The sequence below is a fragment of the Lycorma delicatula genome, chromosome 10 (assembly GCF_047948215.1).
Source record: "Lycorma delicatula isolate Av1 chromosome 10, ASM4794821v1, whole genome shotgun sequence".
Lineage (NCBI taxonomy): Eukaryota > Metazoa > Arthropoda > Insecta > Hemiptera > Fulgoridae > Lycorma > Lycorma delicatula.
Window position 1 is genome coordinate 94,682,831 of NC_134464.1, and position 27,076 is coordinate 94,709,906.

The window sequence follows — 27,076 nt, forward strand, 5'->3', positions numbered from 1 at the left end:
TAAGTTAGGAAACGTAGTGGGAGTCACCTTTGTATGGTTAAAGTCATATGTTAATGTTAAAATTCATTATATATTGCACTGTAATACAAATCATTTTTTAATTTCATTAATTTTGGATATATACTTCCAGCCCTAATAATGAATCTGTATTTGTTCAGCCTATACTGTAACTTTTCAAATTAGAGGTGAAACAGTACAGTACTGCATTTCCATAAAAGCAAATTTCAAGATTGTATGATTTGGATGTAATTTTAAATAAAGTTGTTAAATATTGATCGTAATGTAAAAAATTGGTGTACTTTCTGAAAAACACCTACGAGTAAGTAAATTAGTAAGTAAAGTAAGGAAGACAAATACGAGTAAGTGAATTCATCTAAATTCACCAAAAGCGTAAATAAGTTCTATTTTCAATAAAAATAAAAATACAGGAAATCACACTGAACCTATACAGATTTGGTTTTATTACTTTTTTAATAAATTTCAGTGTTTGGTGGAAATATCTTGCTGTCATTTACTGTCCCAAGGTTTGGCAGGAAGAAATCCAGATGTCATTAGTAATGTGAATTCCCCATCTGTCAACACAGAATTGAACATTTCATCTCTGACCAGTTCCCTTATTTGTGGGTCGATGAAATCCCTTTTTTAATTTCTGCCTTGTATAAAAGAATCCTTGACTGTCCTTCATAAGTTTTACAGAATATTTTATTAATCTCAGTTTGATATAAAAGGATGGTAAAATATTTTTTTCTAGATTTACTAGTCTCATTAATTTTTTTTTTTCAGTTATACTTCAATTGATAAGTACAACGGAGAATATTATTCTTGATCATATTGTCTTATCCACAATTGCAGAAAACCAAATACTTGCTAAGGATGTTAGGTTTTAAGAAGAGGTTAGAAAGAAAAAAATGTTAATTTCTTCTCCCTTCTAATGCACAATAAACAGCTAACACTGCTCTTAAAATATAAGGTAAAAACATGTTTAACAAATATAGAATTAACCTACATTAACATTACAGGAGAATGCACACTAACTTTACATAACCTAACCTTTTAGTGTGTGAACCACACTCCAAGGACAACATCAATAGTAAATATCAAAACTAATATACTGCTTCTATATGAACCGCCAATAAATATTAAACTCTACAAGATCTGGGTGGGGTCAAGTTGAGGTGATATTTAAAAAAATTAAGCTCCTATTATTTTATTTAAAGTTACCGGTAGAGAAGAAAGGAGGGTAAAATATCTTGGGTTCTTGGTTAATGACCCTCTCCTTTGACAAGCCAAGATTAGTAAACTTTGATTCAATCAAAGCTGGACTGCTAGGTACTAGTTATTTATCTTTAGTACTATATTATAATAACATCTTATATTAATTTTTAATATATTAATTATATTTTTATATAATAATATATTATTTATATGTATTAATAACGTCTTATAATAATTTTATCTTATATAATAAAGATAAATTATGAGAAATAACTCATTCCTTTTGTTTGTGAAAAATTAGATGCTGCTTAAAATTATTTATAAATTACAAAATTTTTTTATTACACAAAATGTGTTTCTGACTACACTACTAGAGAGGAAACTAATCATATGTTGTACCTGTTTGTACCCTAAAAATTTTTCCTGGGCACAAAACAAAGTACTGTTATCAATGCCCAGACACAATATTTGTTTACTATGTAAGTAAATATTAAAAATTAAATTAACAATAAAATTGCCTCCACTATTCTACGCAGTACTCAAATATTTGAAAATAAACAGATGGCCCTGAGAAATCGTAAAATATTAGGTAACATGTCTCATTGTTCTCCAATATACTTCACATGACAGGCTGCCCAATTAAAGAAAGTATTCAGATACCATGGAAGGCATCGGGAGTGGTCCTCCAACCTAAAAAGGTTGGGGGGGAGAGTGGCCCAGCAACATACTGGCTGGTTAACTTGCTTGGTAGCCTGGATAAACTGTTCAAAATTATATTGACGAACAGACTGCAGGAAAGGCTGTGGAAGTCAGGAGCCTTCTCTGATAAACAACATGGCTTTCAAAAGGGCAGTAGTGCAGTGGACGCTGTCCGAAAAGTGACGGAGGTGGTGGAGGGGGCAGCCCAAGGTCCAGGCATGTGAGGAAGATTCCCTGGTCGTTGCCAACGCCTTTAACACGGTGGCCATTTTGCAGCAGTTGGAGGTAAGAGTATCTCGCTGTACCTGCTGAGGATGGTACAACAATACCTCAGTGGAAGGGAACTGAGAATTATGTCCAAAGAAGGGGAGGAGGTCGTTGTACCCAGTCAGCGTGGGGTGCCACAGGGATCAATCCTGAGCCCCATTCTGTGGAACGAGGTGTATGACGACCTCCTTCGAAAGGAGTGGCCACCTGAGGTGGAATTGTTAGCACACGCCGACAATTTAGCGATTGTGGTGATGGTGAAGGAACTGCCTAAGATGGTGAGGACTGCAACAGGGACGGCTGAAAAAATTAATACCTGGCTTCAGGGACAGGGACTACAAGTGGCAGCCAAAAATACAGAACTTGCGTCGATGACAGGGAGACGGTGTATACCCCCATTTTCTATCAAAGTGGTTGGGGAGGAAACTGCCCCTAAGAATGGGGCCAAGTACCTGAGAGTGTGGCTCCACAGATCGAGGGCCTTCACCTTCCATATGCAGCAGTTGGCCATGAAGGCAAAGGTAATGTCCTCGACACTGATGGTCAATGTCAGTGGTCCCAGGACATCTGAACGCAGAATGTTAGTATCTACAGTGGTGTCGGCCACATTGTATGCGATGCTGGTATACTGAGAGGCCTTCAGCATAAGGACAAATGCCCAGAGGCTGAACAGAGTATATGAGTATATAGGAATTCGACAATGAGGGTGGCCCAACTACACAAAGAAGTTTTCATACAATGAGCAAATCCATTTGCCCATTGTCAAGTAAAAACTCCTAGAGCATTGTAAATATGATGGAACCAGATGAGCTAACTCAAAGGGTAGCATTGCTACAAATGTGCAGATTCAGACGTGTATAATCATGTACAAACATGATCTGGTGTAGCACACATTCATCAGAACGATGCCAGTTGTGAGACAGTAGTGGACCAGTAAACACATCATTGTGAGTGCTTTATCTGTCTAAATTATTGTGTATTACATATTTACAACTTTATTTCTTTTAATTAGTCGTTAGTTACAAAATGCCTAGTTTGTTTAAATTATCCTAACAATTTTTCTTAGGTATGTGGTGAAATGATGCCAAAGTCCCAAAGGCAAAACCTTACTCCATTAGTAAAAGTGTTATGAACTTTATTTTGGGTGTAAAATCGGGACCAAACATGGGGCTGGGCCCCACATATCTGCTGTTTATTGTGTTCTAGGCTTCTCACTGCATGGAAAAATGGCACACATCATTTGCTATCCCTACGATTTGGAGATCCCAAAGATCGCTCTTCTGACTGTTATTTCTGCTTAACAAACAATAAAGGGATTATGCCAAAATCAAAACAAACAGTGGTGTACCCTAACTTGCATCTGCAATGAGACCAGTTCCACAGAACTGCGAAGAATTGCCCATACCTAAGACTCCAGAACATGAGACATTAGATAAAGAAAGCTCAGAATCTGATGGAAGTAAGGAAGGAAAAGAAACAGATTCTGCTGATACAACTTTTGAACAAGGCAGTTCATTTGAGCCTCATTTACTGACTCAAGAAAATCTTCATATGAGATTTACAGTTATCCAAAAAACAGTCTGAAATGCTTGCTTCCTGGCTAAAAGGATGCAATCTTCTTCAAAAGAATACAAAGATATGTACTTCTCATAATAGCCATTCTGAATTTAAAGACTATTTTTCTGAAGAAACTGGCTTAGTGTTTTGTAATGACATTTCTTCTCTTACGGAGAACTTTGTAATGAACGTTACCCAACAGAATGACGCTTGTTCATTGATTCCTCTAAAGTTACTTTAAAAGCTGCGTTTCTGCACAATGGTAATAAATTCCCATCAGTACCTGTGGCTCATTGCGCTAGTATGAAAGAAACATATGAAAACTTAAAATTTATATTAGAAGAGCTCAATATGCAGTGGAATATTTGTGGTGATTTGAAGGTAATTGCACTTATTCTTGGTCTGCAACTTTGTTATACAAAGTACTGTTGTTTATTGAACGGGATAGTAGGAGAAAAACAATTTCATTAGAAAAGAATGACCTAAACGCAAATCACTCATTCCTGAACAGAAAAATGTGTAATCCTAAAAATGTGTATCTACCTCCATTACATAAAACACTAGGATTATGAAGAATTTTGTCAAGGCCATGGACAATACTGCCGGTTTCATGTACTTAAAACAGAAGTTTCCTAAAATTAATGATTCAAAAATTAAAGAAGAAATATTTGTGGGTCCACAAAATAAGATCATTAATGCAAGATGAAAATTTTAAGGAACTATTGAATCCACTGGAGCTTGGCTTTTTGGGAAATCAAAATGCGGAAAATTACCACGATATTGTCAACAATCTTATAACATCTTACAAAAATTTGGTTTGTAATGCGTCCTTAAAAGTACACTTCCTGCACTCGCACCTAGATTTCTTCCTGGAAAATCTTGGCACAGTGAGTGATGAGCATGGAGAACACTTTCATCAGGAGATTTCAGCTATGGAAAAGAAGTATCAAGGCAAATGGAATCCTAATATGCTGGCCGATTATTGTTGGACCATCAAGAGGGATGCTCCACATGCGAAATATAGCAGAAAATCAACATTTCTTACTTTTTAGGCGAGTCAAATGTTTGAATATTGTGTAGTTAAGAATGCATTAAGTGTTAAAATGTTTGAAATTATAAATGCCTGTCTCTCGGAAACCTTGCGTGATGGGGTAGAAACCAATATCATATTTGAATTCAGGAGAAAAAATACTATCAGAATCACATATTTTTATTCCCAAGACAAAAAAAAAATTTTTTTGTTCCCCAGTGTAATTAAATGTGCTTGCTATTGGGCAACAATGTTATGATAATTACAAAAAACAGAGGTTTTTTCATTAAGAGTCCAAAAATGACTGGTCCCAGATAACAGTGTTGACTATTAAGTTAATTAAAAGATTTGGGAATGATCAAACAGTTTAGAATATTTATGTCTTAGGGGGGGGTTTTCATGTTATACAACCACAATATATCACATAGAAAATGCTGGAGAACACTAATCAACTGGATGAATAAAATTAAGAAACCAAGACTGTTTTCAAAATAATAAGCATTTCATCTATGCACAAAACAAAAATGTTCAAAAAGTCGCTGCTATGCCAGACACATAAACTGACTGGCTGGCAGCAACTGATTTGAAGTTAGAAAATCAACAAAGTCAACTTCCACACAGAACTGTTTCACATCTTAGTAACAACTGCATACAGAAAGAAAATAATCTAGTTAAATAGTTTTAAAACAGATATGTTGTTTAACATAAGTAATCTACGTTAATCGTCGATCACAGGTTTCTTGTGTTGCCATTTTCTGTCTATTTTTAATCCAACAGTTAATCAGAATATGTTTATTAAACTGCTTCAATAGATTAAAATCAAAATTATAGCATCTGCATTAGATGCAATAAAGTATAAATATAGCATATAAAATTATGTTTTAATAGTATAAGTTTTTTTATAACAGTACACATATAAATTTTTGTATATTTCATAAACTAAATATAAGTGTTAATTTTTTTATTTAATAAAAAAATTAACAATAATAAAATTAGTGAGACAGGAATCAGCATGCAGTTAGTGATTTACAAAACTTTTAAAAATTTAGTAATTTATTATAATTTTTTAATTAACTGTTACCAATTAACGTTTGCTATATTTTAATGCACAAATTTTTTAAAATATTTTTTTCCAGTAAAATAGAAAACCTGTACTCACTCATAAATAACTAACATTACGTAACAGAATAAGACATATCTAAATAAGTTGGAATAAGTCCTCCATAATTGCAAGAACTATAAAATTAGTTATTTTTTATGTATTTTACTTTTAAATTTTAAGTAAAAAAGATTATTCTGATTAATCCATAACACTTTCCACCTTTTTATACTCTTCTTCTGAAAGTTCTGGATTCAAGTTCCTATGCACTAACTTCAAGAAAATAAATCAGCATATTCAGATAAAATATAAAGTAGGTTTTAATATAACATGCAAAATAATATTAAAGGATTTAAAAAATAATAAATGGGTGCAAAAAAATAATACATGTAAAAAAGGAAAAACATTTTAATTACAATAAATAATGAAGAAAATTAATCACAATGCTGTAAAAAAGTAAAATATTAATACACTATATTAGTATTAAGATAAGATCTGAACTAAAACAAAACAAAAAATAATATTATGGGTTCTATATTTTTTTATAATTAATTAAAAATGGAAATAATCCAATTACTAGAATAAAAGAAAAATGGTTTCATATTAAAGTAAATTAATTAGGAGTAAATATAGATTTGATTTTAAAAAATCATTTTTCATTGCATATAACAATAAAAAATACAATGTAACATAATTGCAATGAAAATGACATTGATAAAAATCACAATGGATAATTATACTTATTTATTTATTTACATACGTTTATCATATATATAATACATATACAAACACATTCAAGACAAGAAATAATTTCTAAATTTTTGAAAATTGTTACACAATAAGGCCTAGCAATATAATACAGTAAATAGAAATATTGAAATTAAAAAAAATGTTAGTGAAAGAGCAATTAGCCCCACTGTTCTTCAGCTCTTCCAAATTTATATACCAATGAACCACCAAAAATGAAAAGGTTCTGCAAGAATAAAGCAATTCCAGCTGCCTTTGATTTACCTAAAAATAAATAAAAAAATAACTTATTTTATAAAGTACAACAAAAAATTAAAAGTTTGTAACATAGAGCTTTTGATTAAACATGTTTGTTACACGTATTTTACAATCAACAAAATTATAGTCAGAACATATATGCCTACACAAAGATTAAATAAAGAAAATTATAATTTAATTACAACGATAAATATTATGGCACTTGGTGGCATCGCCAAACACTTGGCTTTATGACCAGAAATTTTTATAGATTAATAATATTAATTGCAGTTTTCGACTTCAAACAGTAATCACAATAGAAAAACCTTTTTTTTTTAATTTAATAATTGTTTCAACTTTTTTTTTCTTTTAGCCTCCAGAACCACCATTAGGTATTACTTCAGAGGATATGTATATGAATGAAAATGAAGTATAGTCTTTACTAAGATTTGAAACTTAGAACTCTCAACTTCAAAATCAGCTGATTTGCGATGATGAGTTCACCACTAAACCAAATATTAATTAACTGTTTCAACTATATTAGTAGAAGTGCCAGTAATTTATTATTGTCACAAACATCAACTAAAAAAAAAAAACAAAAGGCAGATTGAATTGATCCAATGGAAAGTTCTGGAAGACGAATTCACTGCAGACCATTGGGCAATCAGATTCAACATCCGACTAGGGAACCTGATGGAAGAGAAAAAGGACAACTGGAGACCACCAGAGGCACACAGACTTTACCAATGCAGTAATCACAAGAATGAAAAATCTACATCAATGGAGCCCAAAAGATTTTTTATTGATCCTCAAGGAAGAAAGTGATAAAGTAAAATCACGGAACAATTGGTCCAGAAGAAGAGTCACTGGGGTGCCAGGGAGATTGCTGACCTACGAGCAGCAACCCTTGCAGCAAGAAAACTACAACGGTCAAGAAGGAATCGACCGGAAGAGGTAGACAGAGCGGAATTAGTATATAAGACAACCAGCAACAACTTCTCTGCAGCAATTAAGCAAGCAAAAAGACAAGCATTGGAAAAATTAGTCGAAGATTAAATAATGACCCATGGGGATGAGCATATCGGGTCTTGATGCAGAGATATGCAGTGTCACTTCCTCTATTATCAGGAGGACAAGCGCTGCAAGCGATTCAGAATCCATTTCAAACTACAGAACAGGGACATGTAAATGTAATAAATCACGAAGTTCGTGTATATTCAGCACAGAGGAACTCCATTCGGCAGTAGCAAGAATAAACCCAAAAAAGCCCCTTGGCCCTGACCAGGCATACTGCTAAAAGAAGTAACTGCAGCGCACCCATGGTTGCTTTTGGATGCTCTGAATAAGGCCCTGGGCATTGGGAATTTCCCCCCATCATGGAAACTGGGAAGACTGCTGCTTGTTCACAAATCGGTGACTGTGGGGCTTCCGCAGGCATATAGACCAATTTGTGTGCTGCCCACATTAGGTAAAATATACGAGACGTTGTGACAGAATGGATACAGGTTGAATTGGAGGAATCAGGAGGGCTGGTGCCTACGCAATATGGCTTTATTAAAGGTAGACTGACAGTAGACACACTAAGAAGGGTCAGAGGCTAGATTGAGACACACAGGGCGGGCACCTGGAGGACCAGAAGGATCTCCTTGATGGTCCTCTTGGATGTCTGCAATGTCTATAACAGCATTCCTTGTACATGTATATTGGAAGAGCTAAGGAGTAAAAACATCAGCCCTTATTTAAGAGTCACTATAAATAGCTATCCGTACGACTGGGAACTGCTGACGACAGTGGAAGGAAGCGACATCAAGCTTTACATGTATGGAAGCATATCCCAAAAGTCCTCACTGAATCCCCTCCTGTGGGATATCACCTTCGATGGCATATTGGGGCTGGGATACCTGGAGGAGGTGTCCTTAATAGCATATGCCGATGATTTGACAATGCTGGAGCCTGGCCAATCTAAAGAAGAGGTAGAAAAGAAGGCAAATAGCGCAATAAGGCAGGTGAGCACCTGGCTACATGCAAGGGGATTGAAGCTTGCACCCAAAAAACACAACTAACTGTAGTTGTGGGCCAATGTAAAATTAGACAAATTAATTTTACAGTAGATGATGCCATATTAGGGACGATATCTCATATAAGGTATTTAGGAGTCTGGTTTCATCAGTCCAGACTATTTAACAGACATCTTAGTGAGATATCAGATAAGGCTGAAATAATTATCAACATGCTGGGCCGACTAATGGGGCCCAGAGCCACCAAAAGAAAACTGCTAATGTCTGTGGTGGTATCTGTGATATTATACAGAGTACTGCATGGTATATGGCATTAGACCGTAAAGAAAATAACTGACCTCCATTCAGGGATGAATGTCATTGAAGATGATTGCGGCAAACCGAACTGTGTCCACGGATGCGGCAGGAGTTCGTGCGAGAGTCCCGCAGATGCAACTGCAAGCACTCCAGATGAAACGAGTATATGAAGGCATGAATAGAGATGATGCTGAAGCATTACTAGCTCAGGAGAGACAAATGGGATGCAGCCTTTATAGAGACTTGGATGAAGAGGCTTATACCTAGGCTGGGGAGGAGTTACATGGATGTAAGATATTATGTCTCTCAGCTCCTCTCTGGTCACAGGGAATTTGGAGCCTATTTTTATAGATTTAGGCGACGCGAGCTTCCCAACTGTGCGTACTGTGGCTTGGAAGATATCCCCAATATACCTTTTTTGAGTGTCATAGATGGGAAAGACTGAAGGCAGAGTACAACATAGGAGGTATTATCCCAGAATCTATAGTAACATTCACGCTAAAGGGAGTTGAGGAATGAAGAGCAGTTGAGATTTGTGGCAGAAGTACTAAAAAGAAAGAGGTTGGAGAGAATGGAGGACAGTTTTAAGTGTGTAAAGAGAATGGGGGGGGGGGGATAGCTCCCTGTGGAAAGAAAGAATCAGATAGCAAGGGTTGGCTACAGGAACTGATATAAGATTAAAGATAACCGATGGCTGGAGAGGGACCTGGGAACTACATAGTTGGGTCCGGATTACCCTTCTCTGGTTGGCTGGTGGCAAACAAAGACGAAACCCCAGCAATCATCTTACCCTGATAAGTTACGAACAGAAATTAATGGTAGATAAAGACGAAACTTTCTGCGGATAGTTTTAACCCAGGCAGAAAATACAATAGAAAATCAGGAGATTAATAGAGGAAACAGATAGGTATTAAAAAAAAGTTGAAAAGATAGAGTCCCAGCAACAGGAAGGGACCCAGAAACGACTTTGTTGGGTTCCAACTACCTCACTCTGGTTTGTTAGAGGCATGGCAAAAGAAGAAATCTCAAAAGATCTGAACCTGTGAGCCAACCTACCGTACTGGAAATACAGCTGGAGGGTGGAGAGACTTGTTTGAGTCAAGGAACACTCTGCTTTGGCCGTGCTAAGCTTTAATGCAAATCCATCCCAAGTAGAGCAGTGGTAAAGAAAAAAAAAGGATAATGAAATAAAAGTACTCAACCGGCCTGGAATTTACTATATATGAAATCCACTGAAAACTAGTGGTCCATTTGTAATGGGCAAGCTCAAGAAAAAGGATTGTACAACTAAAATATGATTTCATCACTTGTTGTTTCACGATACATAAATTTGCCAACAAATTTTAATTATTCGTTAACTCTACTCTATATGATTAACATGTTAATTAAAGCTAAAGGAGGAAATACTAATGACTAAAAACAATTAATATTGAAAAAAATAATCTTGTGTCAATTAATTTTTACAAGGATGTATTTTACTTTATATTTATTTATTCATATGTTTTTCTCATTCATGTTCGATTATATTTCACATTGCTTTTGTATTTATTACTTTTTCTTCTGTTTTGATGGACTAAAATAAATGAGCATAATTAGATAAACAAGTAAATTAATATTAACTAATACGTTAAGAGATAGTTTCTTTTAGATCTACATATTGTTTTTTATCAGACAACCATTAACCTGCCTAAGACTTCTTATTTGATAGTGCTAACTAACAAAGAGCATAGTGTAATTTCAGAAAACCACTACCCATAAATATATTAGGAAAGTGAAATGATCAAATTATATTTCCTTCCATGTAACATAACCTTCTACAAATCACTTCCTGGATGTCTCCACTCTACTGATGCTCAAGCCTCTAAACAGTTTTTTTTTCTACTCAGATGAAAAATAATACTTAAACTTATATATCTGTTTTATTCAATATTATTTTCCCACTTGAATAGAACCTCTGCTTCAATTTTTTTTATTATTCCCTAAGAACTAACCCCTGAGATGTTGCAGGTAAAAATGAGAATTTTAAGCGTATTTTTTTATTTTGATACAATTAAATATCTACCTACTTACCATTAGGTCCAAAAAAATCAGCAAATAATATCCAACATGATGCAATGACTGCTGCAAATCCAAGCACGAAACCTACAAATAACCAAGTTCTAGCTCCTCTAGGACCCATACAGCCACCAGAAAACGAATCCCCTCTTACTTGGGCATTAGAAACAGCATTTATCCTATTAAAAAAACATCGCTACATGTTATGATTTCACGTCTTGCATTAAACTAGAAAAAGAAGGTAATCAAGCTAAAAAAAAAAACTTGCAAGTACATAAATTAGCTTATGTTATCTTATTTACTTAAAGAAGCACTGGCGATAATGTCGATTGTAGATTTTGGAGAGTCTAAGGGAAAACTCAGGCAGGTTAGAGATGAAGAGGTCATAAGGAAATGAAGAGAGAAGTGGAGAATGTTCTGCCTTTTCCTCAGATGATGAAATCCAAGCTAGTCAGGCAGGTATGTCTACCCAGGTATCAAAGAGTAGTCCAATTAGCAATTTCATTATGGCTAAGGGTAGGGCTGGTAGTTCTGTACCTCTAGTAGCACAATTTGAGGAACAATGTGAGCAGTTTTTTATGTTTCTTGAAGCCCCTCGAAGTGGTTTGCAGACAAGTGATACCAAGGCTTAATGAGTTCAAGGCAATGTTCTCTGCTTTGGTGAATGGATTTGAGTACTTGTCTGTAAGCCAACTGAAATCAAAGAAGTTATAGTAAAAAAACAGTTTCCATCCCAGTACCAGCCTATTAGTACCTGCCACAGTACCTGTGCCTATTAGGGCAGAGTGAAAACTCTACACCGACGTGCTTAAAGGCAAGTATTAGATGAAACAGCCAGGGTCATCTTTCTAAACAGGAAGGAGGGCTCCACAAAAAAAATAAAAGAGATTAGAGAGAAATTAATCATGCTGGGTTCTGTGGCACAAGAGGTAGCATCTCTGCCTTTCATCCAAAGGTCCTGGGTTTGAATCCCGGTCATGCATGGCACTTTTCACACGCTACAAAATTACATTTCATATTCCTAAGTACAAGCTTCAAATTTCTTTAGTGAATTTCATCTTTTTTTTTTGTCTTCAGTCATTTCACTGGTTTGATGCAGCTCTCCAAGATTCCCTATCTAGTGCTAGTCGTTTCATTTCAGTATACCCACTACATCCTACATCCCTAACAATTTGTTTTACCTATTCCAAACGTGGCCTTCCTACACAATTTTTTCCTTCTACCTGTCCTTCCAATATTAAAGCGACTATTCCAGGATGCCTTAGTATGTGGCCTATAAGTCTGTCTCTTCTTTTAACTATATTTTTCCAAATGCTTCTTTCTTCATCCATTTTCCGCAATACCTCTTCATTTGTCACTTTATCCACCCGTCTGATTTTTAACATTCTCCTATAGGACCGCATTTCAAAAGCTTCTAATCTTTTCTTCTCAGATACTCCGATCGTCCAAGTTTCACTTCCATATAAAGCGACGCTCCAAACATACACCTTCAAAAATCTTTTCCTGACATTTAAATTAATTTTTGATGAAAACAAATTATATTTCTTACTGAAGGCTCGTTTAGCTTGTGCTATTCGGCATTTTATATCGCTCCTGCTTCGTCCATCTTTAGTAATTCTACTTCCCAAATAACAAAATTCTTCTACCTCCATAATCTTTTCTCCTCCTATTTTCACATTCAGTGGTCCATCTTTGTTATTTCTACTACATTTCATTACTTCTGTTTTGTTCTTGTTTATTTTCACGCGATAGTTCTTGCGTAGGACTTCATCTATGCCGTTCATTGTTTCTTCTAAATCCTTTTTACTCTCGGCTAGAATTACTATATCATCAGCAAATCGTAGCATCTTTATCTTTTCACCTTGTACTGTTACTCCGAATCTAAATGGTTCTTTAACATCATTAACTGCTAGTTCCATGTAAAGATTAAAAAGTAACGGAGATAGGGAACATCCTTGTCGGACTCCCTTTCTTATTACGGCTTCTTTCTTATGTTCTTCAATTTTTACTGTTGCTGTTTGGTTCCTGTACATGCTAGCAATTGTTCTTCTATCTCTGTATTTGAACCCTAATTTTTTTAAAATGCTGAACATTTTATTCCAATCTACGTTATCGAATGCCTTTTCTAGGTCTATAAACGCCAAGTATGTTGGTTTGTTTTTCTTTAATCTTCCTTCTACTATTAATCTGAGGCCTAAAATTGCTTCCCTTGTCCCTATACTTTTCCTGAAACCAAATTGGTCTTCTCCTAACACTTCCTCCACTCTCCTCTCAATTCTTCTGTATAGAATTCTAGTTAAGATTTTTGATGCATGACTAGTTAAACTAATTGTTCTGTATTCTTCACATTTACCTGCCCCTGCTTTCTTTGGTATCATTACTATAACACTTTTTTTGAAGTCTGACGGAAATTCCCCTTTTTCATAAATATTACACACCAGTTTGTATAATCTATCAATCGCTTCCTCACCTGCACTGCGCAGTAATTCTACAGGTATTCCGTCTATTCCAGGAGCCTTTCTGCCATTTAAATCGTTTAATGCTCTCTTAAATTCAGATCTCAGTATTGTTTCTCCCATTTCATCCTCCTCAACTTCCTCTTCTTCCTCTATAACACCATTTTTTAATTCATTTCCTCCGTATAACTCTTCAATATATTCCACCCATCTATCGACTTTACCTTTCGTATTATATATTGGTGTACCATCTTCGTTTAACACATTATTAGATTTTAATTTATGTACCCCTAAATTTTGCTTAACTTTCCTGTATGCTCTGTCTATTTTACCAATGTTCATTTCTCTTTCCACTTCTGAACACTTTTCTTTAATCCACTCTTCTTTCGCCAGTTTGCACTTCCTGTTTATAGCATTTCTTAATTGCCAATAGTTCCTTTTACTTTCTTCATCATTAGCATTCTTATATTTTCTACGTTCATCCATCAGCTGCAATATATCGTCTGAAACCCAAGGTTTTCTACTAGTTCTCTTTATTCCGCCTAAGTTTGCTTCTGCTGATTTAAGAATTTCATCAAACAAACAAAAAAATTACAGCTGCCCTTTGGGGCAAGAAGTCAAATTTGAAAATTAGGAACATAAAGGATATCAGTAGTAGGAAAGATGTGGTGTTGTAGTGGATGACAAAGAGACATTTCAGAAAATGTTAATATAATGTTTGAAGTCAAGGTGAACCAGTAATGTAAAAGGAGGCCTCGGGTTACTGTCTATGATATGCATAGTCGCCTGTCTGAGGAGAAGGTTACGTCTCTTATGCGGGAGCAAAACACTGACTTGAATGAGGTGACATGCAAGTCTGAGTGCAGGTTTTTATTCAAAATTGGTAGACATGATGCCCAAAGGAATCATGGAGTATTCAAAGTTGGGCCTAATATGTTTAACAAGTTTGTCACTGAGGGTAGATTGTTTGTGATTTTTCTTCTTGAAGAGTCAAGAAGGACATTGATGATTTACAAAGTACAGGGTGTCCCATTTAAATTGCAACCCAACCTTATATTGGTAGGTATTGAAATAATAAAAAGGCATGTGTAAATGTAATTTTTATTATTACCATCTATTACCTTACATTTAGAGTAAATGTTGGAAGTGGCCGCCATCTTCTTGAATACAAGCTTCAATTCTTTTTACAGCGTTTTTTGCAACTTTTTTCAAAGTTTGTGGCTGGATATTTAATACAGCTTGTTCAATATTGACTTTCAATTGTTCAAGTGTTCGTTGCTGTAGGCTTTTTCTTTGAGGTAACCCCGTAGAAAAAAATCCGCCGCAGTCAAATCTGAAGATCTTGGTGGCCACAAGCCTCGACCGATAACACGATTGCCAAAGAATTCCTCAACGAAATCAGAAGTTGAATCTGCGTAGTGCGATGTTGCACCATCATGTTGTAGCCGGCAGTGTCTATCTTCCTCTTCCAAGAGTGCGATGAACTGAAATAAAATATCCTGGTATCGTTCTACATTAATGGTGTACTCAAAAAAAATAAGACCAATTATTTTCTTCCGCGATATCGCGCACCACATGCCCAACTTCTGCAGGTGTAATTGTTTTTCGTGATAAACGTGGGGATTTTCAGCACTCCAAATTCTACTGTTTTGGCTGTTTACGTAGCTTACCAAATGAAACCATGCTTTATCTGTGAAAAATAACAAATCAATAACATTAATTCCCTCACGCAGAAATCGATGGAACCATTGACAATATTGTAGCCGTTTTTCTTTGTCAGGCTCAAGAAGTTGATGAACCGTTTGAATGCGATAAGGTCGTAATTGTAATTGTTTGGTCGCCCGATGAACAGTCGATTTAGACAAATTAATTTCAGCAGACAAACACCTGATCGATTTATTTGGCAAGGCGAGTAATTGGTCTTTGATTTCAGTGACTGTATCTGTATTCCAACACTGACGCAGATCTTTTGTGTTCCTTGTTATTAACAGAACCGGTCTCACTAAATTTTGCAACTAACCTTAATACTGATGTTTTGTTAGGAGCTGGTTTATCTGGGTACTTGTGGCGAAACAAATCTTGCACTGCAACCACTGATTTCGTACTGAAGTACGGCTCAACAATGAAAACACGTTCATCTAGCGAAAACACCATCTTGTCTCTAGCAATACACTGAAAGTTATGATTGCATTGTTGTTACTATCGGTAGTGTTCTACTGCGTCGCCGCGATGTTCAGATGTTGGACGAGTCCATTTCAGTAACGAGTAGGGGAGTAAGCTAGACTTTTGAAATTTCATGGATGAGTGATTGATGGGTTGCGTTTTATACGGGACACCCTGTACTTTGATATAAGAAGTACAAATGTTGACTTTTCAAATGTTGTGGAATTGGTAAAATTTCTATCAATATACTTTACTCTGTATGCATTGTGGTGACAAGGGTCACAAGTGTGAAGTGTTGTAACAGTCTGAGACTCCTACTTGAGTAAATTGCAGAAGGTTGCACAAGGATTGCAAGCACTTGGTCGACAGCATGGAATATGGTTGTTGTTTGAGAACTGTATAGATGTATTTTAATTCACTGCACGGTTAGGTTTGGACAGATAAATTGTCAAGGTGACAGGACTTGATCTAAAAGCACCTATAGCAAGACAGACAGAAGCATGATGTACAGCAACTAACATCTTCAGTTCTGTATTACAAGCTGTAGAGTAGGTGATACAACCATAATCTAAACAGGAAAGAACTAAGGAATAATAAAATCACAACATACATGACCTACCGGCTCGCCAATTGCTGCTGCTAAGAACTAGCAGCATATCTAGCAGTCAACATTTCGTTTTTAATTGTTTGATGTAATTGACCAATGTAAGACAGCTATCAAAAAAAAAAATCAAAAAGCTTAATATCATGAGACACAGTAACTTGATCTTCGTTCAGAAAGACTTGTGGTATCAAAGGGCCCCGCAAACAAGAAAAGAATACACATTTTGTTTTCTCAGGTGCAAATGTGAGATATAATGTTCTGTAGTAGTATCTCTGCTGTGACTGTTGAATGGGATGTAATATATATATATATATATATATATATATATATGGCAAAATCATCAACAAATAACGAAAATGAAATAAGTGGTTACACACATTCAGTAATACTGTTGATGGCTATAGTATAACAAGGTGGCACTTAATACACCCTTCCTTGAGGCACTGCATTCTCCAGGGTGATGCTACCCAATAAGGAATCTCCAATACGACCACAGAAGGTACAGTCATTAAAAAAAAACCCTGATATATACAAGATAACATACAGCCCTTGACTCCCCAAGGATGTTAAGAATACCATGTCACCATGCTGTGTCGTACGCCTTCTTGATATCAAGGAAGATAGCAGTAAGGCGCTGGCAGAGTGGGAAAGTATTTTGAATTGTTGCTTCCAGTGACACCAAATAATCAATGGAAGAACATCCTTGGTGGAAACCTCATTGTTCTAGAGATAGAAGGCAATGTCTCTCTAAATATCATGTGAGCCTGCGGTTCATCATGATCTCCATCGCTTTACATAAAATGCTTGTAAAAGAGATAGGGCGGTAGCTTGAGGGGCTTGCTTTGTCTTTACCAGGTTTAAGAATTAGTATGACAATGGCTTCTGACCAGACTGAAGCAAAAACTTGTGAAGAGACTATTATAAATACACAATATAGGTGTTGCAGCACCAAATTAGGAAGGTGTGAGAGTATAATGAGATGAATGTTGTCAGGTCCAGGGGAGGTGTCACATGAGTTTTTAAGTGCGTGTAACAGCTCGTTGAATGAAAATGGAGCGTTTAATTCTCTGACTTAATCACCAACATTTAATCCATTTGTACCTCTGAAATTCATTATTGTATGAAGAGGTGAGGGACACCAAATAGAAACAGTCTGCCAAGTTACTTGCCACTGCAGAAGGTGATATAAGTTCTCCTTCATGAATGAGTCTGAGAATGGATTGTTTTGATGATCTGCAGATTATGATGGTGGATTAAGATGGTGTCCACGTATTCCTCCATGATACCCTTCTAGCGTTCAAGAATACTTGACAACATACCACTCTAACCTTATGGTACAAATTTAGATGTTCATTAGGTCTGTGATTAAATCTGAGCAGTGCTTATTGTCGACTGCTAGTAGCATTTTGGCAATCATCATTCTCTAAGGAACAGAAAGACATCTTGGGTTTCCCAATGTTTGTGGGATATATCTATTAACATTCTCAAGTATTAGAGACATAAAAGAGTTTAGTTCATCAAGGGCATCTGTACCACTGTCGTACTGTGTTGGGAAGGCTTATGGTAACTGTTCCAATCTGCCTTTTCAAGAATCCACCTCCGTGGCATGTTCAGTTATATGTATCTTTTCCTCCATATAAATATGAATACCATCTCATCTCCTTCTTCTTTAATCTAAAATACATAAAGTATTTATTTCAGTTGGCTCATCAGCAGCTGATAGTTTTGTAATATTATTTCTATTCATTTTTTTCTATTGTTCATGATAATTTATATCATGTACTAATAAACATAAATTTTTCATAGTTCTATTTTTATAACATTATAGTACGTAAAATAATTCATAATTTAATCATATATCTCACTGCAATAATCATTACAGTTATTAATATATAATCAATTAATTATTTAATAGTAAAAGTGAAACAGTGACACCAGAGTTACATAAAAACATTTCACCATTTCTTTTGGTCCTCCAGCCACGAATATCATCAGAAATTTCAAGATTCATATATTTTTTTGTCATCCAACCACATGCAACTTGAAGAATCATCATGTGAAATCTACAGTTATTCTACATCACCATAATCTAAAATTTCAAGAATCTTCATTTACAACAAACTATATCTACAGCATCATTTATCATAATATCTGTCATTTATTTTACAAATAATTTACATTGTCATCAACTATAATATCATTTAATTCATTTCACATTTAATTTACATTATTAATAATTCACATTGTTATTACTATTATCATTATGGATAGGGAAAAATTTATTAGACAAAGAGAGCTAAATAAAAGCCGCCATAACCAGGATTGACATATTTATTCACAATTATGATCCCTCATTAGATGATATTCCCTCCTTACAGATTAAAAAAAAGAAATCTTATTGAATTGCAAAGCAAATATGACACTACTTAAAGAGAAATTGAATTGAAATTTGATGATGATGTTTTTTTAGATTCGGATCATATACTAGTCAAAGAAGACTTGTGTAATATAAAATCTAAATTGCAATATTTAATTAATACTAATCGAAAATCATCTAATCAAGAAATTAGTACAAATACAATATTTCAACTAACTCAATTACAACCCATTAATATACCTGTATGCAAAGGTAACGTGTTAGAATGGAAGCATTGTTTTAATATATTATTGATTTAGTACAAAACAGAGATGATTTGATTTAACTAATATCTAAAAATTACACTATCTACATTTTTCTTTAAAGAATGACGCTGCAGCTACCATTAAAGATCTCCTAATAACAAATGAAAATAGTATTTTAGCTCTAGAATTGTTACAATCAAATATTTAATTACATCTAATAATGCTAATTGCATCATAAGGTCAGATTCCATAAAAAGAGAATTAGTAGATAATCAAAATTTATTAATGAGATTTCCTCAAATGTAAATTCAAAAAATACATACATATAAATATATATATGTTTATGATCGAATAATATCCACCTTGGTTAGGGTAATTATTTGAGGTAATTACCGCAATTATTGGTTCAATTGGTAAATAAATGTAGACATTTTATTTCTTTGTAATTATATATGATACTTTAATATTTGAATGAATATTTATATATAAGATTATGTATATTGCACATGAATATATAATATGCTTTTTAATGATCAGACTGATGTCTTGGTGGGAGCCAAATGGAATAAGGAGTGGTTTTGGTGGACAATGGAACACTCATTCGATGCATGAGAGGACTTTGCGGTAATTCTGGATCTTGAGGCCAAAGAGTAAATTCTCAGAGGTGGTATGCGTGTAGCACCAAGAATCCGAAATTTAAATACGAAGGGACTTTTGAAGGTGGGACAACTCCTTGTTAGCTCCAAAATGGCAACGTGCTTAGGGGAGATGGCATGGAAGATTATGAAAAACTAGTATTTACTCTGGTAAACAACTTGTCTATCGAGGAAAGTAATATCCCTCATTTAATGAAAGGGATAGCTGAGGTATTCTACAATCTAAACAGGATGTGATGTTTGGAATTGAAGGGGAGACGTGGCACGTGGCTCCCCTTGAATATGTGGGACAGAGAACGTATCACACTACAGCAATATATATTGAGAGAGAGGTAATGATCAAGAGTAGGAGGGAGGGACCACTCTACGAGTAGGATGGCTATGAATAGAACCAGGACTATAATTGTTAAAGCAGCGGATAATCAGGAGGAAAAAACATTTGCTGATATCCTTAAGGAAATCAAAGATGGAGTCCAAGAGGGGGACCTAGAGATCCTTTCTGTCGGGAAGGAGTTGAGGAGGAGCTCCTAATCTGTTAAGAACGAGGCAGGACTGATGATACTGCTTAGAAAGCTCCAAGAGGGAGTCAAAGGAGTTAAGGCCATGATCGGAAAGCGAGAAAGAATGCAGAGGATCAATATAAGAGATACTGATGCTCTTGCGACCAAAGATGAAGTGATAAGGGCGGTGAAAGAGGTAACTGGGTTGGAAGACGAACTTGAATAGGCAGTTAAGTTCAGGTCTGCCCACTCCAGTACACAGGTGGCTTCTGTTGCTATCACTAGTGAAGCAGCTGACAAACTCCTGCAGAAGGAGCACCTACGAATTGGGGTGATCTCCTGTAGAGTGACTGAAGATGCAGATGTAGTGTGGTGCTTCCACTGCTAGAACCTTGGGCACAAGGCCTCCAAGTGCCAGGGTCCAGATCGAACAAGAAGTTGTTTTAACTGTGGGTAAGAAGGCCACTTCAAGGCCGGCTACAGAGAACCAGCAGCATGTATGAAATGTGGCACAGGGGACCACAGGTATGGCAACCCATTATGCAAGTCCAAATCAAGATTTTGCAGTTGAACGTGAATCGTTTGCGTCAGTCCCACAATATCTTGTGGGCTATGGCCAAAGATCATAGGACGGAGCTTCTGATGGTTATTTCTAATGCACATCTTAAACACACATACACACAACTTAATTTAAAATATTTATAATTTTATTTAATTCAATGATTCTAACTAAAGCGCGCGTGCATATCGTATTTCATTCGTGCGGGTGTGGCCATCCTAGCGGCCACTTTAAATACTTTTTTACACTTTATATATTATTCATTTATTTAATTCTACCACTCAACTGTGACGTTACAACATAGCTGGTGTCAGAAGCTAAACAGAAAAAGAAAGACTTCAGCAGCTGTGCTATACTACCTACTGACACACTGTACCAACTAGTTTATTTAAAGAATTTCTTGGGGCGGAGGTGCAATTTTACAAAAAGGTTTTTGGAAATATTATTATTTTTTAATTGTTAACAAACATGCTTAAGAAAAATAAGACCTTAATTAAGCAAAATCTGAAGATACTGAGGGTGACCTTGCTCTACATTCTCACCCCCTTGACCTATTATGTTGAAAATTTAATGCCATCAATCCCCCATATACAGAAATAATCTGACCAAGTTTAGTCAAAATTGGTCAAGCAGTTCTGAAAATATAAGGTGATTTGAGGCCAACACCAAACACACATATGTACAACGAACCATTAACATCCGCAAAATCTCCATCTGGTTTTTGTTTTTTGTGTTCCTTAGTGTCAAAATGTAAATATCCAGTGAAAACAACATGTGCTAAAATTGGTCATCTTACCATACTTTCCCTTCTACAGCTATAACTCTGCTGTAGCGCTAGGTGGGAAAGTAAGAATATTACTGACAAAGTTACTCAATACTCAATTTACTTACATAAATAGAGATACAGTTCCTATTATACCACAAACATGATAAGCACCACGAACTGCATCTGGATGAACTGCATTTGCATCAATAATAAGCCACCAACCAGAAAAAAACTGTAAAATCAAACCAGAATACTGGTAAAAGTACATAAATAAGTAAGAAAAAATGAAGATAACTAAATAAAAAATTATTAATTTCACAATTGTACAAGATACAAAACACAGAAGAGTAAGCATCAAAAAAGAAGCTTGCCATTGAATATACTTTACAAACCACTTGGAAAAACTAAATTTAGTATCATATTAAAAGAATGATTGTTCTTTTCTGCAATTTATTTAAGAATATCTTGTTGAAATTATTGCAAATTAATTTCCCAGTAGTGCAAGTTCAAAGTTCTTTAACTTTAATGAGAAATACAGAAAACTTTTGTTAAGTATATTTAAGAAGAAAATTTTATCTGTCAATTAATATACAAAATATTTTTATTCCATATAGTGGCCATTTAAAGAAAAGAATTGTTATTCTGACTCTCAGTAAAGAGAGGACATTATTTTACACTGAATTATGGGCTTTAATAACAGTATTACAGCACACACATAGTTTTATAATTCCAATCGATAAAATGGAAAACAAGTGGTAAAAAAAATTGATTTCCTTTAACACTGCAGGCAGTTTCAGTTGCAAGTTTGAGAAAATAGTCACTGTAGAGTGTTCTACAAAGAAACATCCATAAAAACTATTATGTCTGTATGTACTATGTCCGTATTACATCTGTCTATGTATTATGTTCTATACTAGCAAATTACTGTTTTTTAACATACTTAAATATTTAATTTATTAATCTTCATTGAACAACATAACATTTTTAATTTATTAATAACGGGAAAGAACTTTATAGAGCAAATTAGTTTCGTAAAGCTACCTCAGTAAAGTTACAAACACTATAGTTAGTTAATGGCATCCATTTTAAAAAGATTAAACTCAAATACATTATTCAATGTATTATTGAATAATGTAATCTGTTTTTTTTTTTGTAAAATTTTATGTTTTTGTAAATTTCTATTATTAAGGAGAGTTTATTTTAATAAAGTTTAAGTTGATCTTATTTTTTACAAGGTATATGTAAAATTTGAGTTATTTCTTTGTATAAAGGTCAATCCATTTCAGACCACCAGATATTAAAGTATATTTATTTTTAATCATAGAGACTTACTACATTTAGAACATTGTACTTTTTTGAGTATTCATTTGTTATAGGAGAATCATCAAATTTTGCACTTTTGAGGTTTGTAGAAACTTTAATAATTTCCTTATTTTTAAAGTTATCAATAACCACATTAATATATTCAAAACATGCTAGTTCAAAGCACACTTTGGCTTGGGTTGGAACAAAATAGTTTTGGGAAAAAAAGACTCTCTTTCAAGTATTCTTTTTCTTTGGGTAGAGGCTTTGTATGAGACCTGAAAAAGTCTGACCTGCGTATCATATCCTTATATAGAAGTTTATTAAACTTCTAAAAACTGTAAATATTGTACACTATTGCAATTTTGTAAATACCATGTTAAAATTGGCTGTAATCAAAGAGAAATAACTTTGTACTCAATAAAAGCACAACAATGTCAAATTTTCATAAAAACCAACTTTACATATGTGTAGTAATAAGTCATTAATTGTTAATCAGTGAGACTTAGTTAATATAAGCAACCTAAGTTCTAAGTATGATGAAATCATGTTTATACTGTACAGCTAAAATTTGAATTCCAAAACCACAAACTCAAATCAAATAAATTAAATTACACAATTAGTAGTCAAATATTCTTTTAACATGAACTGAATTATATTTGGGAACCCTGCAATGCTTCGCTATTGATAAATTTGAATGTACATTAACTCTTATACATATCAACATATCATGCTAGACTAACAAATGTATGGAACTAATAACATGTAAATACTACCGGGACAAATAATAATAATAAATTGTGAAATTTTCAGGGAAATCAGTTAAGTAATTTTCGAGCTATTAAGGCACACACAAAACAAGGATCTTTTATTTATATGGATTAAAATCATTATGATTTTCCCTAGTAACTGTTTAAGATGTAAATGAAAAAAAAAACAATAATTTTTGTACCCAATTTGTCAGTGATGTTAAAATTACAGCTACTAGCAGTAATAAATTTTAGTAGTAGCATTATATATTCTAAATAATACCAAATTAAATTATATTTTCCTCATAGATGTGAAATGAAGTCCTTCGTCCATTCGATAATATATCAATATCTTATGATTTCATTGTTTTGAGATGAAAACGTATCATACTATTAAATAAATGAAATACTGAGGTCACTGAACAATATACATCTTGTATATATATATAACAACTATTTTCTGTTCGGATTAAAGGTACAAATCTATGATAAGATCTTCCTTGTTTGCATTATCTTCTTAAATATTAAATTTCTTCTCCAGTTTCAAGCTGGTCTGATGAGAAAAGTTATCCCCAAGATAGTCAAAACAAAAGTTTTAATGTTTTCTGCTAATAGAATCTGTATGGCTATTGCAAACTAGCCTTATTCACAACTCTATATAGTTCTATTAATCCCATCAAAGGCATTTTCTCCATGGAAGAAGTTACACTCATGTTCAATAATAAAACTGAAGTGGTGGTGGTGGTAGACATGATAAAGTTTTTTATTGGCTGCTTGAACCATCACTGAAATAAATTATCTTCTTACATCAAGGGTCACATTTTTCAAATCTTCAATCAGCTGTTTTTGAAAAGTATGAATATTAGCAATATTCAGTATTTTAATGTAAATTGTCAATAAATGATTTGATGAAAATTATACTTTATTTTTTTTTTTTTAATTTTATTTTTAAGTTAAAAAAGATTACTTGTTTTTTCTAACTGTTAAATTTTCTAACCAAGAGTCCAAGTTGTAATTTGAATTGAATTATACTATTTTAAAAATTACTAATTAAAATTTTATTTTTTATTAATTTTAGAATGCTAATTGAATTTTCATGTGAAAAAGTGAAAATACATCTTTGAAAATATTTCATGTTAATTTACAAATGTTGACAGTTTTTATGATAATAAAATTTTAATGAACATTACAGACTGTTTTTATAGTATAAATTTATCTTTTAAATAAGAAATGTTTTAACTTTTTACATTATTTTCTGGTGTAAATATTTAAAGATCTCTGTTTTTGTCCAAAAAATTGTAATTAGAAAGTTGAAATTTTGTGTTTTATAACTTAAATTTTCAGTAAGTTTTTTTTAAACAATTTACTTCTTTCTGTTTAAACCAAAATCTGCTCTGGACATAAAATGAATGTTTTATTACACTATCTGCATTATACGTTTTATGCAAATTAATATGCATTTTGCTTTATTATTATGCTTTTTATATATTTAAAAAAATGAAATTATAAAACATTTTGTAACCTTCAAAAATATTTAAATTTGGATGATATACCTATACAGAATGGCCTCCAAAAATATCCTAAAAATGAAAAAAACCTTGTTTACAACTCTCTAAATGTGGTAAGATTCCGTGACAAAACCGGTAACATTTTAATTTTATTCAAAATACTCATTCCATACAAGGAAAATTAAAATGCCTGTTTTAATAATGTAATTAACAAATTTATTTCTGTTATGTTAATGTCACCAGACTGTAAATATTTATTGACTCCTGAATTGTTGTGTGTCAAGTACTTTACACAAAAACGTACTTGAAGAAAGATATGCAATGCAGTAAAAAAAATATGTGAGGATCTAGTCCAGGAAAGAAAGTGACCAAAATGCAGTAGCTAAATCACATTTAATACTGAACCACTCTTCTCAAATGTCTAACCAATGTTACACGGAAACTGGGGAATAACAGAATGGAAAATTGTGGTTGTTCTCATAGAAAAATTGTTTGATTGTTGATACTAAGGCGTAAAGAAAATCGTATATATATGGTTCTAATCCCAGAATCATATCAGCTGGCTAAAATGTAAATGAAATATAAGTGTCTTAACAAGTTAAGAAAAAGTATTCAGCCACAATAATAAGTAACTATAATTACTGTTATGATAATGAGAAATTACAAAGTAGCAATTTAAGAAGAGCAGATTATTTTCATCTGGGTACAAAAAACTAACTAACTTCTAAACAGAAAAATTTCTTTGTACAAGTTAGTTCTATATTTAAGAACAACAAAAAAACACATTTTATACAAAAAAGATAATAAATGGACGAATATAAGTTTACATCAGCACAGTCAAAAAATCTTAAAAATTCAAAAACATACTGAATGGCTGATAAAACTCTGACACAGGTTAGAGAAAATTTGACTTCAAATTATTCCTTTACGTTCATGCATTTGAAGTTGAGAATGCAGACAAAAAGAATAGTTAAATCTACTCATGAAATGGAGTTAAGGAAGGAAAAAATACAAAAACGAATTAGCTATAACATTACATGAGAAGAGAGAATTTTAATGGTTTGTTTATTTTGAACTGATACAGGCATTAGAAACTTGGATGAAAAGGGAAAAATAATAGTACTAAAACGTAATAAAATAGAACAAAACAAAAGATGGTAGTTTCATAACTGTGAACAAGTTTAAAACTATTCCATATTATTTTTTACAATATTTAAATTATTTTAAGTTATACCATATCAGATTGGATTTATCTCGGTTACTAACGAGGGTAAGGTTCTATAAAAATATTAAAAACAAAATACCAAGGAAAATAAAAAAACAAGCCCAACTTTGGAAAGTTGATAAATCACGTTTAACATCTAAAAGAATTAAAAATGATGTTTCATTTAATAATAATACACTAAAAAATATATTAACTAGTAAAATAAATTCATATTATCTAAATAGAATGGATAAGTTTAGATAATATTAATAACATAACCTTTATTACCAGAAATCCAGCTAAAATAGATGCAAAGGCATTTCTTCTTTCTCCACCTTCAAACCACACACAGGGAGGTAAATTTTCAAAACAATTTGCCATAATTAATTAATTTTTTTAATATTAAATAAATCAAACACCCTACAACTTAACCAAACAAGCAACCACAAACTGACAGTCAAGTAATACTAGACGTATAACAAGTTCTTAGACGACTACATCAACTACTTGATAGTGCTGCTATCTTTTAAACTAATTAGTAATGACATTTTATAATAATAGCAATTACATTATTAAGATTTAGGTATTATTGAGAGTAAAAAGATTTCTCAGATGAGTAAAATATTTATAAAACGGTTTTCCTAAAGAAAAGTTTTATTATCGTTTGCGCTTATTATTTTTACTGAAACAACTCAATATTTTTGGATTTTGTAAAAATTCAAAAAATGGTAAATTTTATGAAAAATACGGAAATTTAACCTACACC

General features: G+C 33.5%; 1 protein-coding gene across 1 annotated transcript; it reads right to left on the reverse strand.

Moving 5' to 3' along the window:
- Positions 1-6,257: 6,257 nt before the first annotated feature.
- On the reverse strand, positions 6,258-26,800 carry LOC142331101 (transmembrane protein 50A). Its single transcript, XM_075376772.1, has 4 exons — positions 26,599-26,800; positions 21,673-21,779; positions 11,237-11,400; positions 6,258-6,878 (listed from the first exon to the last, which is right to left on the reverse strand). The coding sequence occupies exons 1-4, from the start codon at positions 26,689-26,691 to the stop codon at positions 6,775-6,777; spliced, it is 468 nt and encodes a 155-aa protein (XP_075232887.1). The 5' UTR covers positions 26,692-26,800; the 3' UTR covers positions 6,258-6,774.
- Positions 26,801-27,076: the final 276 nt, after the last annotated feature.